Source organism: Bidens hawaiensis, unplaced genomic scaffold (assembly GCF_021521415.1).
Source record: "Bidens hawaiensis isolate Kalapana, Puna unplaced genomic scaffold, B.hawaiensis_p1.1 tig00028466_1, whole genome shotgun sequence".
Classification (NCBI taxonomy): Eukaryota; Viridiplantae; Streptophyta; class Magnoliopsida; order Asterales; family Asteraceae; genus Bidens; species Bidens hawaiensis.
Window position 1 is genome coordinate 67163 of NW_027505119.1, and position 17939 is coordinate 85101.

At 35.7% G+C, this 17939-nt stretch overlaps 1 protein-coding gene and 1 non-coding gene across 2 annotated transcripts; one reads left to right on the plus strand and one right to left on the minus strand.

Moving 5' to 3' along the window:
* Window positions 1-450: 450 nt before the first annotated feature.
* On the minus strand, window positions 451-554 carry LOC143610853 (small nucleolar RNA snoR113). The gene has a single exon (XR_013149662.1). It is a non-coding gene; the product is annotated as a small nucleolar RNA snoR113 (small nucleolar RNA).
* A 2146-nt stretch (window positions 555-2700) lies between these two features.
* On the plus strand, window positions 2701-5112 carry LOC143610851 (wall-associated receptor kinase-like 8). The gene is made up of 2 exons (XM_077085218.1): window positions 2701-3409; window positions 4874-5112. The coding sequence occupies exons 1-2, from the start codon at window positions 2701-2703 to the stop codon at window positions 5110-5112; spliced, it is 948 nt and encodes a 315-aa protein (XP_076941333.1).
* Window positions 5113-17939: the final 12827 nt, after the last annotated feature.

Below are 17939 nucleotides of genomic sequence, written 5' to 3' on the forward strand. Positions count from 1 at the left end.
AGTGTAAACAACAACAAGATTTATGTCTTAAAATCAACAAAGAACTACAAAGACTCCAAAGATATATATAACACGCACTTTGTGTGAATATACACTGGCGGAACACCTGTTCCATCCCATACAAAAAGCATCAACTCACCATCTTTGACTTCACATACATGAAGAACCTACAAATGACAAGGATTCTCAATAAAAAATATCAAGTAAAGTAGTGCACATGAGAAATTAATAGTGTCTTGAACATATTTTAATGAATACAAATGAACATGTATAAAACATTAAGTAGATAATTCATCCAAAAGCAAACATAAATAAACGAACTTTCACGAACATAAATGAACGAACTACACATGTGTCCATGTTCATTCGCTTATTAAATAAATGAACATAAACACACTTATCGCCAAACAGTTCACGAATAGTTCTTTCGATTCGTCTACAAACCTACCAGTAGCTCAGAAACAACCTTACATAAGTTATCATCAATCTACTACCAACCAATAACTATAACTACAGTGGCAGCTGTAAGTCCGGCGTTTATTTCATCATTGCAAGTTAAAACTTAACTTTCAGCACCAATCAACATAATATATATGCTAAAATGATGGAAAAAATAATAATTTTTAGAATGTGTATACGAACCGGTGCCTCTGCTCTGCTTGGGTATAAGTGATAACACCGATGAGATTAACCTTTTGATTGATTGAAGCCATGGCATCGACAATACGAAGAAGCTTGTAGTCGTCACTCTTCCGATTCGACATTACACTCTCTCTACAGTCGAAACCCTAGTTTTATTTTGGGAATGGAGGGAATGCTGCCAGGAGGAGTATATAAAGAGTTCAAAAACGACTACATTTTTTTAAGTTAAAATATACATAGAGATAAAAATGAGAAGTATAAGAAATATTTATGACTACACAAAAAATTCTTTTAAAATAAATTCAAAAAAATAAATAAATAAATCATCACTCAAAATATAAATAAAAAACGAATAAATTTTAAAAACTAAAATGTTTCCGCCAACATTCCCGATAAAAAAAATAAAAAAGAATGACGAAAAAATATAAAAAAAATTGATGAAAATACACAATGACGAAAATAAACAAAAAACACAACATATCGCAAAATATAACACAATACCGAACAAAATACAACATAATGTTGAGTAATATAACACAATATAAACAAAAAATGACACAATTTCTAGGGAAAAGACACAATCAATGAAGAAACAAACCCAAATCGATCACAATGATAAATAAAAGACACAACGACTTTTTTCACTCATCATTGTGTTTTTTTAAACGAGAAAGACGGTGTAAACATTTTCGTGTTTTTCCTTTTTTCGTTTTTTTATAAAAATTTGAGTTATGTTTTTTTTATTATTTTTTTTCAATTTTTTTAGGTTTCTTGTATGGCTAGAAATCCTTCTCATTCTACTCATTTTTGTTCCCCTTAGTAGAATAACTTGACCTTACATTAACTATTCTTGCATTTGTTACATAGAAAATAGGAAGGGAAACAAATTTCAATTAATTATGTAAGGATACGTGTGGTGGAAAGGCTACAAGATAGAAAATTGGACGATTTGCGTCATGTGGCACCCAATCATCAAATAGTAGGTTTTTGATTTTGAGGTGTAAAGATGTTTTAGCACTATATATATATATATATATATAGGTATTGGATCATTTCAGAAGTTTTTTTACAGCGAGAAGTGAATGTGTAACTCCACTAATATATATATATACATATATATATATCACACTCACAAACATATATAATATTAATATATATACAAACACAAGCAGACGATAATCAGTCCCCCACCCCTTATCGCCCCACAAATGGCCGGGGGCGGTGTTTGTGCCCCAACTCGCCCAAATTCGCTCATTTTCGTCACCCATTACACCAAGCATAATACAATGATTTAAAAGATGAAAACTTATACTAAATAACAAATAACTATATGTTGTTCTCTTTTTAATTCGTAGAGACCATTGTATTTATTTAATGTGTTTTTTTCAATTTATAATGACAATGTTTTTTTTTAGTTTTGCATCGTATTTTTATATTGTGATGAACCTTACGTGATCCAAACCGTCGAACCTGTCAGAAATTTTAGATGTCCGACTCCATGATTGAGATCGAAATCGAAACATCGAATAATTGTGAGCCCGCTTGAAAATAATCCCAAAACCATCACTATTTCTTGATATAGCGCTCCATATTTTGTAATTATATATATCGAATAGTGCTTTCAACAGTATAATAATATATGTTGGGTCACTACAATGTGGGATCTCCAACTAGTTATTGAACAAGAATAATCAGCAAAAAGTGTAGACATTGTCAAATGTCGGTATTAACAACTTTTCTTCATCTAATGATATAATTAAGTAGTTCTAGAACCAAACAGTCCCCGGTAGGTTTTGAATTTTCCATGGCGTAGAGCCGTAGACTTGTGGCCATTGGTTTATTAATTTCTCGGTAGGTTCCTCCATTAATCTTAATCACACTCATCGTTATAATTATAAACATAAACACCCCTTACACTTCCTACAATACCATCATTCTTCTTTACAAAATATGAAGTTATATCAAGCTTTCCATCTTCTCATTTTCATTTCGTTAACGGCAACATCAATTGCAATTCCAAACTACGCCAAGATAAGGTGCAATGATATGTGTGGGAATATGAGGATTCCATACCCTTTTGGAATCGGTGCAAACTGTTCTGTCAACCAATGGTACACCGTTGATTGCAACTCCTCAACACCATATCTACCTTCACTCAACCACCTGGAAGTCTTGGGTGTAAACTTGGAAGATCAAACTGTCACCGTTAATATGCCAAATAATATCTATGATTGCCAGAACCCAGCTCAGAATAGTAGTCAGACCAGGAGCATCGATCTTGGTAACACCCCGTTCTTGTTTTCCAGATTACAAAATAAATTTATTTTTAACGGGTGTGGTAATGGTGTTATGACTGATAATTATGGGAGTGTGGTTACTGGGTGTTCGACTACTTGTCTGAATGACAGTACTGTTAGAGAAAGAAACAAGTGTTACGGATTTAGTTGTTGTCAAGCAACAATCCCTCATCATCTAAAGTCCTACAACATGAATGTCACGGGTTCGGGTGAAGGTGGAGTTTGTAGGTCTGCCTTCTTGGTGGATGAAGATTCATACGCGAAAGGAAGCTTTTCTGTTGCTGCTAACAACGCTTTTGTTCCTGTTTCCCTCATGTGGACCCTTACATACAGTGACATATCACGCTGCTGTGATGATATGCCTCGGAATCTGGAACTGAAGATGTATAACGGTACCTCTGTGGAGTCAAAGAAGTGTTCACTTTATTCGCAAGACGAAGGAAACCCTTATCTAATTTATGGATGCCAAAGTACGTATCTGTATTATTAAGTATTTGTATATTAAGTTAAGGAAAATCTCTAAAATGTCCGTTTGACTTTATTTACAACGCCTCAAAACATATTCCTTTAACGTCCGTTACTAACTTGGCGGACTCAAACATCTTTTACATGTCAAGTTTGTCAACAGACCATGTTTAAACACTTCATTTTACTTTTTTTTTATTATTTTGAATAAAACGGTCGTGAGTCCTCACCAAATTCAATATGTAATAACAAGTTTTGGTGGGATTTTTAAAAACGAATCGTTTCAACCAGATTTTGACAACTCGGCGCCATGTAATTGGTCCAGATTTGCGTACACATGACGCATTGTTAGGCTGAGGGGTGTGGGGGGCGCGAGAGGGGGCGCGAGTGGGGGCTCCAGCCAATAATATTGTGACGTGTGGCAGAGAGAGAAACTTGATAAGATGGGTGTTGGTAGTGGTGCTCGCGCCCCGGGACATGGTGTGGAGGGGCGCGAGCGGTTTTTTTTTTATTTTTTTATAAATGTATTAAAAAAACGTATTATTAAAAAAACTTAAAAATTATTTAAAAAAACACACATTTTTTTGAAAATTCATAATAAAAAAAAACATACTAAAAATTAAACAAATGGGTAATATATAGGAAGTGTTGTATAAAGAAATGGGTAAGTTTGGTTTTTTTTTTTAAGTTGTGTGTATAAAATGGGTAATATATAGGAGTAAAAAAAATTTTTTTTTTTATTAAATAAAGAGCCAACGGCTCATTTTACCACTCCAACGTCTCTTTCACAATTCCCCAAGTCCCTTTACGCGCAACAGCTCCCGCGAGACCCCTTGCGCCTGCCTCTTTTTCCGCGCTCGCGCCCCTCTCGCGCCCCTCTCGCGCCTCGGAGGTGTGGTGCTCGCGCCCCGGGGCGCGAGCGGCTGGCCTCTTGCGCCCTTTCTCGCGCTCCACACCCCTCAGCCTTACAGGATTAGGAAGGCCTTCGTCTGACAGAAATAAATGTTGGGTCAGGCATGTTAATTTGTAATGAACAGTTAGATTCACATTCTTCTCCAAACCTGGAATTACATTAAGAATCGTTACATTTTCTCTCATTATTTAATTAAATAGAAAATAATTTATTCTTTTTTCATTACCTTCTTTCTCTCATTTAATCACAAGTCACGACCACTTTCAAAAAATATTAAAAAGTTTATAAGGTGCTAAATAAACTTTTCAAATATACCGAAAACTCACTACATTTCTCCACTCATAACACCATATAACACTTTCTAAATTATAAAAAAAATCTCATTCAAAGAAAATAATGGATAGGATGTAAATGCTCTTAAAGAGTGATAAATTATGGACATTCTCTTGACAACAGCAAGTCAAATGAATATTATAGGGATTTTCTATTTTATATATTAATCTATTTATTTTGTACGCTTTTTTATCTTGACATAAACTTTCGTGTGACTGTTTAGCAAGGGAAGAATGTGCAAGGTGCCGTGGCAATAACACCTACTGTGACTATGATACAATATATAGTGACGATGGCTCAATAAGATTAACCAATTTCACTTGTGGACCTTCCTCTTATTCACTTGATTTTGGAAGCAAATCATCCACGGGTGTTATTCTAGGTAATATATTCTTACCAAGCTTTTCAAATTCAAGTGTGTTTCATACTGGCAAGCTGGAGCCGGAGCAGGTGACTAGATAGGTTGTCAATTTGTCATATAGGCATATAACTATTAAGACTGAACCACAACCCATATGTTTTCGCAACTACCCGACTTTTTTTCTCCGAACTGTGAACTTCTATAAACAGGGCGGAAGCCATGGCTCCCTCCACAACAGCCAAGAAAATCTAGGAGAAATAAGCGCATCAAAATTTACACCAATCCAACCAACTAATCAATTTGCATCTAGATCTATGTTTAAACCAAAGGTAACTTAAAACCTAATGTCGCAAATAATATCTTCAATCTTCGTCTCCTTCCCTTCAAAAATCATAGCGTTCCGAGCCTTACAAATTCACCAACAAGCAATGATAGTAATACCTTGGAAAACTTCTTTTTCTTTGTTCTTAAGCCCCACATGGTTATAACTTTCAAGCTTGTCTCTAATCGAAAAATCAAACAAGGACGTGGTCCTGCACCAAGAAATCAAAGTGTCCCAAACCTTCGAGGTTACCGGGCAACTGATGAAAATATGATAAGAAGATTCATCTGCTGCGTTGCAGAACATACTGAAGTGCTAAAAGTAGTCAAATAATTATTAACTAAATTACGCTAAACTAGACACTAAGTAATACTACTCCTTAAGTTCGACTAAACTAATGACTGGCAAGTGAACCGATCGACTCTAGTATAGCTAAGTAAGCCCAGATATTGAACCCACGAGACTCTTTTAATTACGTATATTAACTAATTAGGCTCGACTAACTGATACGACTATTTAAATATTATTATTAAAGGGGGTTTAAAATTAATTAATATTAAGCTACTAAAAATAACTAATTAAGTAAAGACAAGAATTAAAACACAAGACAATTTAATTCAATTGATTCAGACGGTAATGAAAAATCACCTAGGCTGGATTCCTCAAAGTTTCAGTTATCAAATAGTTGGAAAATAATAGTTATAGAACTGAGATCGTAAAATAGACACTTAAAAGATAACTCGAGCAGGACCCCTGACTCTTCTCAAGAAGAAACCTATGGGTTTCTAATAAGTTTTAAGACACACCAGTTTATAAATTAAACTCTCTTACAATTATCTAATTAATTAATGAAAGAGTACCTTTGTAGTGAAATCATACCTTACAACGCGGAATCAAAGGTAATTGACAAACTTAATTGACTCGCTAGACAATATTAATTAATCAAACCTAGATGAACTCCTTGCGGAGAACTAAATCTCGCAATATTAATCAACAAAGATCTAACAATAACTTATCACCTTACAACTTTCTAGGTTAGCAACACACTTTTATTCGTTTGACTAATAATATTATTCCGGTGATCGTATTCGAATTCAATCATAAACTAGTCAAAAACACATAGTAGATGACCTAACAAAATCCTATCATATGAAAAAATCACCAAGGATTATGTGGAATAATAAAACTAGAACAAACAAAACCAAGTGCACATACACATCAATCAAATAAAATCAAATAGTTTACTGAATCATAAAACTATAACGAAAAGAAACAATCCAACTAAAATCAAAACATCAACGATGGTTCATCATAAGCCTAGGCAGTCTATAAAGTTTAGCCTAGCATCTTCAAATCAAACAAAATAATAGTAATAGAAAACATGGTGAAAATAATGAAAACAAAAGATCAAATGTGATAAAACCCGTAATCCTCAATCTTGAATGTATAGATCTTCACCGAATGCTTCCTTGCCTTCAAAACCGCCAAGAATCTCGAATAATAGCTTCAATCATCTCCAAATTAGTCTGGTGGTTGTAGGGTATTTTTCAGGTTAAGGTTAAGGGTCTATTTATAGTGAATTGGGCCTTAAACTGACCAAAAATCGAAAACATTCTGGAATTTGTAGGTCTAGGCGCCGCGCGACTAGGTTTGAACCCCCTGGCTGCGCGGCGCGGCATTGTCTAGTGGGAGGGCCGGTTTAACCGGCTGGTCCGACCGGTTCTCCTTCCGGTTCCTTTTCTAATGTGCTCCGGCTTCTCGTTTAGGCTTGTTTTGATTCGTTTTTTGCCCTTCTCAACTACGATCATCTTCCGAAACCTACAAAGCACAATTATGTTAGTAATATACATTTCTTAACTAAAAGCGAACAAAAACTAATAAAATATTATATAAAATATACAAGGGAAATATATATAAATATATATATATATATATATATATATTTATCACTATATCACACGCAAGGGATTAGGAATATCAATATTTCTCCTTCTAAGGGCCATCTTGGTGGGGAATTTGTCCATCTTTGATCTCTAAGCGTGAATATTGCATTTAGAGGGCACCCATTTACTCCATCTCATGACATTATTAAGACTATAATCCCTGCAAGAAAGAATTGTTTGTCCTGAGGGATCTACCAACCAAGACCAAGAGTCGGGGTAGGCATTCCTTTTGACGACCGAGATACAATTGATGCATTCTTCCCACTCGGCCAGCTAATTGTGAGAGGTCGGGTTCCTTATCCAATCCCGTTTCCAAAAAAGTTGGCTCCCACTTCAATAGAATCTATCACTTACTTTGCAACTTTTGTTCTTCATTTGATAGAGTCTAGGAAGAACCAACTTGAGAGAGGGTCTCCCAGACCAAGGGTCAGTCCAAAAGAAAAGGTCATTATTGTTGCCCAAGTTTGAATTCTGTATTTTTTTAAAACACCTATTTTCCAACAACACTATATCCATTTTCAAACGTCATTTATATGTCAACATAGGAGCGCATTATATGCATTTGAATTTCAAATGCATGATAACCGCCTTATCTGACCCTAACCCTGAAAACACATTCTTGATCATATCTAACATCTCCTGGTTCATCATACTCTCTCAATATTCATGCTCTATTTCTTGCTTGTCATATCCCGAACAAAGGCGGCAGAACATGCCGGGATGCGACGGATTGCCCATAAGCGCATGACATTATTTAAGGCGACAATATTTAACAAACTCATTTCATTTCACAACATCAAATGTCACATCACATACTTGTTCATAAAATAAACATAACAAAATATAGCAAATCAATTATTGTTCGTGTTTGCTAATATCCTAAAGGTCTTGATGACGTTTCTCTGCACTCCATAATCAACCTAAATGCAAACCTGTAACATTTCATAAAATAAAGTTTATCAACACAAAGGTTGGTGAGCAATTCATAGTTTTGAGCATATAAGTATATAATAAGAAAAGCCACAATATTTTATCCGAAACAATAAATAATAGCAGTAATTTGGATAAAAAGTGAGGTCACTAATAAGAATACATTAGTGACACCTTTCTGTAAGGGGATGCCAAATAGTCTATGATTTATAGTTATCGCTAATAAGAATACATTAACGACACCTTGCTATAAGGGGATGCCAAATTGTCTAGGATTTAGATCAACCAACCAAAAGCGGTAAACACGTAAACACATGAGCATGTAAGCATAGAACACCAAATCGAGCATTTATTTAAGTAAAGTATACAATAACGTTTGTGGTTTAAGACTCAAGTATAAAGCATTTAATTTGAATAAGTATGAAATGTCACCCCAAAACAAAAGATGGAAAACGGGGCATGAAAGTACTCACATTCAAGTAATAAACTTGAAAGGTGGATGATTTGGAGTTTAACCGGAATGACGGGTTAACGAACGAAGCCTAAATAAAAGAAAGTCTTGAATTAGGTAGGTTGCCTTGAAAGTCTTTTAATAAAATACATGTTGAGAAAAGTAAACAATTAAAGTTTAAGGTTTAAAATGTAACTATTTAAGAACTTATAATAATAACCCTTTAAAATATAAGTTTGCTCGAAACCGGGTTAACGTATCTAACATTAATATTTACTCAACCTATGTTAAGTAATAAGGTGGGTAAAATGCAAGAATACAAGTCCCTTTAGAATAAAGATACTAAAACGGGTTTTAACGAGTGTTCAGGTTGTTGGTTCGGGTCTTAATAATTGGTCAAACCCAAAGTCAACTTTCTAAAATAATGAATGTTATGAGATAACTCAATAAAACTTAAAAAGACTTAACCAAGTAGGTAGTTCTATTGTTTTAGAACTCACAACGCACGTTAAGCGAGTGTTCGGTTTTGTCGGTCTAAACTTTGTTATGAGATCAAGTTGGATCCAACATTTTCAAGTACTTAAGAAAATAATTAAAATCAGTTTATAAAGTATTTTTAAAGAAATATACAAGCCTTGATAGCTAAAACCACACTTGTGTGTCTTAAGAGAGTGAAAATCGGTTTAGTTCGGTTTCCATCTCACAATAAGTTCATAGATTGTTTCCACATGCCCAAATTTCAAAGAACTTGTATAATAATTTATAAATGGTGAAACTTAAGTTTTACAACCAAAAAGTTAACAATAAAGTCTTTAAACAAAAGTTCGGTTTTCGGTTCGGATCTTGGTTCAGGTTAAGACCGAGGTAAGATTTCACAAAACCATAACCATAGAACTCATAAAAATGATTTTAGAAACTTAAATCTAACAATAAGCATGTTTAAAAAATTATTTAACAAAAACTAGTAAACAAAGTTCGGTTTTGCGATTTAGAGTTATTTACGGTTAAACCGAGGCTAGACTCTTAGAAACCATAATCGTGGAACTTGTAAATATGACAAACAAACTAAAATGAGCAGAAGTTAAGTATGGTTAATATGTATAAACAAGTTTTATATATACATATATATATATATATATATATATATATATATATATATATATATATATATATATATATATATGGGAGGGTTATTCTAAAAAGAAGTAGTTTTCTAGGAAGACTAGGAATAAATCATAGCCATTGTATCATGTTAATCAATGGTTGAGATTTAAAATTACTAAAAACCGACATAGTTTCCAAGAATTATTTTTTCACCATAGGTTTTTAATGCCAAATGTCAAAATTATATTGGTTCTTACCGTTCTTAGAAAAGTCGTTATTTTTATTTTAACCTTTCTATATATATATGTATATATATATATATATATATATATATATATATATATATATATATCAAGGACTCAAAAGTCCTCCATGTAGCCTTGCCTTACAAGGTTTGAAACCTCACCGACCGAGACCGGAGAAGTAACTACCAAAGGTAACAAGGGGTGTATATTATATATATGTTGTATAACCATATTCAAGTATTAATAAGACTATATAAGCTAATTAGAATGAAAGATTTAACTCAGTTTGACTTTTGAAAGTCAAACCTTCAAGAACACTAAAATAACAACCTTGGATCTTTGAAGTTTGAGAGAGAATTTGGAGATGTAGCAGGAGAAGATGAAGGGAAATGGTGGTGTATATATAGGGTAATGTTGGTGGTCAAATATGGGTGTGAGTTACAAGAGTTTTAATGCAAAATGAATCAAAACAAAACAAAACACAAAACAACAAAATTCGGAGCTGCGGCAGCTGAGGCCATCGCGCCACGCGATGCCAGGCACCCTCCCCAAACGCGTAGCGCGATGGGGTGCAGGCTGGTGAAACTCAATTTTCAAAAGTGGCAGTTTTGGTCCCCGAAGTTCGTTTTAAGTGATTTTTACGCGTTTTAAGGACATAAAATGATGTTTTCAAGATTCAACAAGTGTAAAACAATATTGTAACATAAAATCCATCATTTTGATTATATCATAAGCTTCGGTTTACAAAACGGGTCGGTTTACGTAATAAAAGATTACAAAACGAATACAAATCGAGACCCGAATTTGACAAGTGTCACATTGCTCAATCACTCTGAGTTGTTTTATCCAATCAAAGCATTTGGGAACCACAAATAGTTTTGGTCTGAATGTGCCAACCACGACTCTCATATTTCCGAAGATATACGATTTGCATAAATCTCCCAACACAATCCTGGATTCAAATTGTGACATTTGCCCTTTAAACACATATGATTTCCTCTTTTAGACCCGTAAATTTTCCATTTGCTTGGTAAGTTTGTCGACGGGTTGGGCTACATTCGTTCTTTTTCCCCTTTGCTATTGACTTCTTTTGGCCAATTGGGCAAGGCAATTCTTCAAATTCGTCATCGAGATTGATCTTGATGTCCTCAATAAAGTTCAAAGCATTATCAGTGTTGATGTCGATACCAGTTGTATGCACCTCGAAAGTTGTTGTGTTATAGTCGCCAAATGGTTATGTCTTGTCATCCTTGTTGATCGGTTCAAACTCAAACTATTTTGGATAGTATTTTTACAATATTTCACATACCCTCGTACTTAAAAACTGCTTTGACTTCTTCCATGTGTTGGAATATCGTATGCCCGAGACACATAATTAAGTTAATGTGGCTAGTTATGTTTGATCCAAGTCGGGTCATACCCAATAACGAGTTAGACACACACCAATTATGTATTTGTTAAGATAAGATCTTTAAGACAAATACAGAACACGACACTTTCAGAAAATCGGGTTTCTGAATGATTACTTGAAAGTATTAAATAATTAATTGGTTAATTTATTTATTCAAATAATTATTATTGGAATGATTATTTAACTATGTATTCTTTTATAAAATGGTTTATAAAAGATGGGGTGTTTATATAATTTATAAAGTATAAAATATATATATAACATAAACAAAAAAAAAATAATAAAATATGTTGGGGCCGGTTTTTGGGTGGGCCCCACACCCCACCAACTTGGTCAAATTGTCAACATGCAAAAGGAGATGGAGTGTGGACTTGGATATAACTCTACCCTATGTATGCATGTGATGGATGATAATTTGGATAACACTTTCAAGTAATCAAAAACACAAAAAAACTTCTTTTCTTTTTCTCTCTACCTCACGGCCAAGAAGGGAAGAAAAAAGGTCTCGGGTTTTTCGTGTTCAAGCTTCCTAGCATAGCTCGGTGCGTGTTGAGGCTCGGGGTATATTCCGTTTGAGGGTTTTCCTTTGAAAGTCTTGCATTCATCATCATCTTCTTCAACCATCACTAAACTCTTAAAGGGTTAAGATTGTAAGTGTATTATATGCTTTGATAGTTTAGTTATTCCCGTATCATGTGATCCTTGCTTCGGGTTTCTAGTAAATAGATTATTGGTAATCTTGAAATGAATAAACTAGGTTGTTCATATGTTTAGTTTGTCTATCACGTTTCCGCATATATTATAACTAGTTAATCGGTTAACTAAGTTTGTAAATTCCATAGAAACCCAAACAAATGGCATCAAGAGCCGGGATACTGGATACTAAGCTTCGGGTTCTCGGTTTTTATTTTCCCCTTGAAAGATTTTATACAAAAATTAACATGCATGATAATTTTGTATTTAATCTTGCTATCGTTTTTGGCTAAGTTCAAAAAAAAAAAAAAAATATAAAAACCGGGCTAATGGGCCGAAGCCCATTTCGGGTGAAATTTGGGCCGAAGCCCATTTTTGTTATTGGGCCGGGCCCATAAGTTTTATTTGGGCCGAGCCCATGTAAGTCATTTGGGCCGAGCCCATGTAATTTTGTTTGGGCCGAGCCCAAGCAGTTTTTTAATTGGGCCGAGGCCCATAATCTTGTTATTGGGTCGAGCCCAAATGGGTTGGGCTAGGCCCGATAAAGGCAAGGGGTTTTGGAACGGGTTCCTATGACATAACGGGTTATGTTTGCTAATACTAGACCGAGCCGTAGACCAATGTGGATGTTTGTTTGTGGTTGATGTTGTGATTGTAGTTAATTATTCAAGTTTCGGTTTGTAATAATTAATTATGGGCAATTTTGTAATTTTGTAATTATTTATTCATATGGGTATGTAATAAATAGGTTATTTGTAATTTCTTTATTTTATAGAAAAATGTATTAGGACATTTGATTTTGTAAAATTAAAGAAGATTGCAAAATTGGAAGTTTGGGCCTAATTGGGCCGGGTATGGTGATAATGGGTTTCACAAGCCCATTAAGGGATTCAAGCCCAAAAGGACCTAAGCCCACCAATTGAGCCCAAGTGGAAGCTTATGGAAGCTAAGGCCCAAGTTCAAGCCCAATGGATCACAACAAGGTTGAAGAAGATGCTCGAAGCATTTGGATGCGGGATCGAGTGGGAGCTACAACATCCATGTGTCATGTGTCCCTTAGGATCGGACCTAAGACACACACTTGTTTCGGCTAACAAGTGTGGTCTAACTTAGTGGCTCGTGTCTAGTATAATTGTGTATGCTTGTTAATTGATTGTTTGATTGTGTGGTTGTTAGATATTAGGATATCAACTCCGTCACATAGAATTAATTAACAAAGCATAAAACGGGTTCTAATAATTATCGGTAATTACGTGACACATAGTTTAATAAAATGGATTTATTAACTAGCCGTCTCACGCCCATAATAAAATGGCTTTATTATAAATTAGAATTTTGAAAATGGTTTCAAAATATCATGTTACTAAATGCATGTTAGAACATGATTTAAAGTTTTACAACTAGAATTATTAAAACTAAAAATCCCTTTTTAAATTTAAGGATAATAAGTTGAACACCATCCTTTTGTATAACACTTAACATATTAATAAGCTCTTAGTGGGAAAAAGGTCACCTAACCGCATAGAGTAAATTAACATGTTGAGGTAATATTGGCATAAAATGGGAAAAAGGTCACCTAACCGTTTGTATGTTAATATTACAAGTTGATACAAGTAGGACGACTTAAATTAGAACCATGTGAAGAGGGTCACCCAAGCATGGGGTCTAATAGGTGTTGATGGGATAAACATGCCAACACGAAATATGATTTCGAACCGGTCCCATAAATTCTAGAAGTTGCAAAAGGGTTTGCAATTGTTATGAATAACTACCTTGATAAACCGACAATGGGAAAAAGGTCACCTAACCGGAGTCGGGTTTATCGTTGGATTCTAGATTTTAATTATTAATTATATTTGCATATATAAAAAGGGTATTAATAATTAAAAGGTAAAACACTAAAATGAACTTAATTAAAATTCTGCAGATGGCCGCACACGTCGACGACAACATAATCCCTAACGTCCAAAACGTATCTCTCCGATCTATTCTCGCTAAAGACCGTCTTAACCACAATAACTTTTCGGATTGGTTCCGAAATTTAAGATTGTTCTAAAACAAGAAAAATTATATCATGTTTTGGAAACACCTATCCCGAAGACCGGAAGAGGGAACTGAGGTCGAATACATGAATTGGGTCAAACTCACGGAAGATTCCATTCAAGTATCATGCCTCATGTTGGCGACTATGGTTCCCGAAATCCAAAAGGATTTCGAAAACCATAATGCGTACGACATGATTACTCAACTTAAGGAAATGTTCCTTAAGCAATCGAGAGTGGAAAGGTTCGAAACGGTTCGAGCCTTACATGCATGTAGAATGGATGATAGTCAACCAGTTTCATCTTATGTACTTAAGATGAAAAGTTATATTGATCGGCTCACTAAGCTCAATTGTCCCATCTCAAATGAGTTAGCAACGGATTGATCCTTAACTCTTTGTCGAAAAGGTTCGACACTTTCGTGTTAAATTATAACATGAACGGGTGGGACAAAACCATTGGAGAACTTCACTCAATGCTTAAAACAGCCGAGGCGAGCATGGCAAAAGGGTTTTACCCGTGTTTGCAATCAATGAAGGTAGATCCAAGAATCGATCTCAACCCAATCTTAAGGCTAAGGTAGCTAAAAGGAAGGGTCCCCCTATGCATCTTAAGGGTAAGGGCAAATCACCGGTTATGGCAAAGAAACAAAAGGTTGTGGAACCAAGGGGTCATAAGGATGATCCTTGTTTTGGTTGTGGGGAGACCGGACACTGGAAACGCAATTGCCCGGTCTACCTAAAAGAGCTAAAAGACAAGAGGAATGCGGCGCATACCTCGGGTAATGTCTTTATGATTAATGTTGAGCTAAATCTTATTTCTTCTAACACATGGGTATTGGATACCGGATGTGGAACTCATATTTGCAATTGGTTGCAGGGGTTCAAAAGGAATGAAGACTTGAAGAAGGGCGAAGTGAATCTTTTCATGGGCAACGGTGCAAGAGTACACGTGGTCGCTAGAGGAGACTTCACTTTATCACTTCCAAGTGGTTTGGAAGTTGTTTTAAAAAATGTTTTGTATGCTCCTAGTTTGACTAGGAACATTATTTCTGTGCACCTTCTTAGACAATGTAACTTTGACTTTAAATTTGTAGGATCGGAAATGCATGTGTCATCTAATGGTATCTTTTATTTTAAAGCTGTACCAAACAACGGTATTTATGAATTGGTTCATGATAATACCTCAAATAGCTCATTATATCAAACTTCTACTAAAAGACTCAAAAAGGGTTTGAGTGATTCCTACATTTGGCATTGTCGCCTTGGACACATAAACAAGAATCGTATAAACACTCTCCAAAAGAATGGTCTTTTGAAAACAAACGAGTTAGGTTCGTTTGATGAGTGTGAATCTTGTATTCAAGGCAAGATGACCAAAGAGCCTTTCAAAGGTACAAATGAAAGGGCTAAGGATTTGTTAGGTATCATACATACGGATGTATGCGGACCTTTCAAGCCAACTAGTAGGAATAGTGAAAGGTACTTCATTACCTTTACCGACGATTTTAGTCGATATGGGTATGTTTATCTAATGAAACACAAACATGAAGCCTTTGAAATGTTCAAAGAATTTCAAAATGAAGTGCAAAATCAGCTCAACCGAACAATCAAGGTACTCCGCTCCGATAGAGGAGGCGAATACCTAAGTGATACCTTTCAAAGTCATCTTAGAGATTGTGGAATTATTTCACAGCTCACTCCTCCTGGAACTCCTCAACATAACGGAGTATCCGAGAGGAGGAATCGAACACTGTTGGACATGGTTCGATCAATGATGGCACGAAGCTCACTACCGCCATCATTTTGGGGATATGCGCTACTCACAGCGGCTCGTATTTTGAATATGGCCCCGACCAAAAAGGTGGATCGAATACCCTATGAAGTGTGGCATGGAAAGGTTCCATCCTTTTCATATTTAAGGATATGGGGATGCATAGTTTATGTTAAACGTGACACCCCAAATAAGCTTGAGGCTCGATCCATCAGGTGTGTCTTCATAGGATACCCAAAGGATGATATAGGATATATATTCTATGATCCTAGTGAACAAAGAGTGTTTGTTTCACGCAAAGGATACTTCTTAGAAACTAGGTTCCTTATGGAAGGACCTAGTGAAAAGAGAGTGGAACTTGAAGAGGTTCAAGAATCACTGGATGATACACAGTTGGTCGATACTAGCTTTCAACACGAGGATGTTGAAGATGATCAAATGGTTGATCATACGCACGTTGCTCGCAGATCTAGTAGGGTTAGTCAACCTCCCAAGAGATATGGATTTCTTGTGGATGATTGCTACTTGATTGATTCGGATGAACCGATCTCCTACAAAGATGCTATGTCACAACCTGATTGTGACAAATGGCTTGAAGCCATGAGCGCCGAGATGCAATCCATGCACGATAACCAAGTTTGGGAATTGGTTGATCGTCCACTTAACTCCAAACTGGTTGGATGTAAGTGGGTCTTCAAAAAGAAGACCGATATGCATGGAAATTTAGATACTTACAAAGCTCGACTTGTCGCAAAAGGTTTCACGCAAACTCAAGGGATTGATTATGATGAAACCTTCTCGCCAGTCGCGATGCTTAAGTCGATCAGGATATTGTTTGCCATTGCAGCTCATTTTGATTATGAGATATGGCAAATGGATGTCAAGACCGCTTTTCTAAATGGATATCTTGAGGAAGATGTCCATATGGTTCAGCCTGAAGGTTTTGTCGATCCATCTAATCCTGATAAAGTTTGTAAGTTAAAGAAATCAATCTACGGGTTGAAACAAGCATCACGGATGTGGAATCATCGTTTTAATGAAGAAATCAAAGCGTTTGGTTTCGTCCAAAACGGTGATGAGGCGTGTGTGTATAAATGGGCTAGTGGGAGTATAATCATGTTCCTTATTTTGTATGTCGATGATATACTTTTATTTGGAAATGATATACCAAGTATGGAAAACGTTAAAGCGTGGTTAAGTAGTCGTTTCTCAATTAAGGATCTTGGAGAAGCGACATATATCTTGGGAATAAAGGTCTATAGGGATAGACAAAGGAAATTGATCGGACTCAATCAAAGTGCGTACATTGATAAAATCCTAAAGAGGTTTAGGATGGAAAACTCTAAGAAAGGTTTGGTGCCTATTCCTAGAGGAACCGTATTAAGCTCATCCCAAAGTCCTAGCTCTAAGGAAGAGCAGGATAGGATGAAGCATGTTCCTTATGCTTCGGCAATAGGATCTATTATGTATGCAACGATGTGCACTAGACCGGATGTCTCGTATGCTTTAAGCATAACAAGTAGATACCAGCACAACCCAGGTGACAGTCATTGGATGGCTGTCAAGAATATATTAAAATACCTTAGAAGGACTAAGGATATGTTTTTAATATATGGGTCTGGTGAGGAGGAACTCGTCGTAAAGGGTTACGTGGATGCGAGTTTCCAAACTGACCGAGATGATTCTCGGTCACAGTCGGGATATGTTTTCATCTTAAATGGAGGCGCTGTCTCTTGGAAGAGTTCGAAGCAAGATGTTGTCGCGTTATCCACTACAGAATCTGAGTACATCGCCGCTTCAATGGCAGCCCAAGAGGCTGCATGGATGAAAAAGTTCATCATGGATCTAGGGATTATCTCTTCCATTCAGGAGCCCCTAGAGATATTCTGTGACAATGAGGGTGCTATTGCACAGATCAAGGAGCCTCGTGCTCATCAGAAAACGAGGCACATTGAGCGCAGATTCAACTACATAAGGGATGAAGTTGAAAAGAGAAAAATATGTATTCATAAAG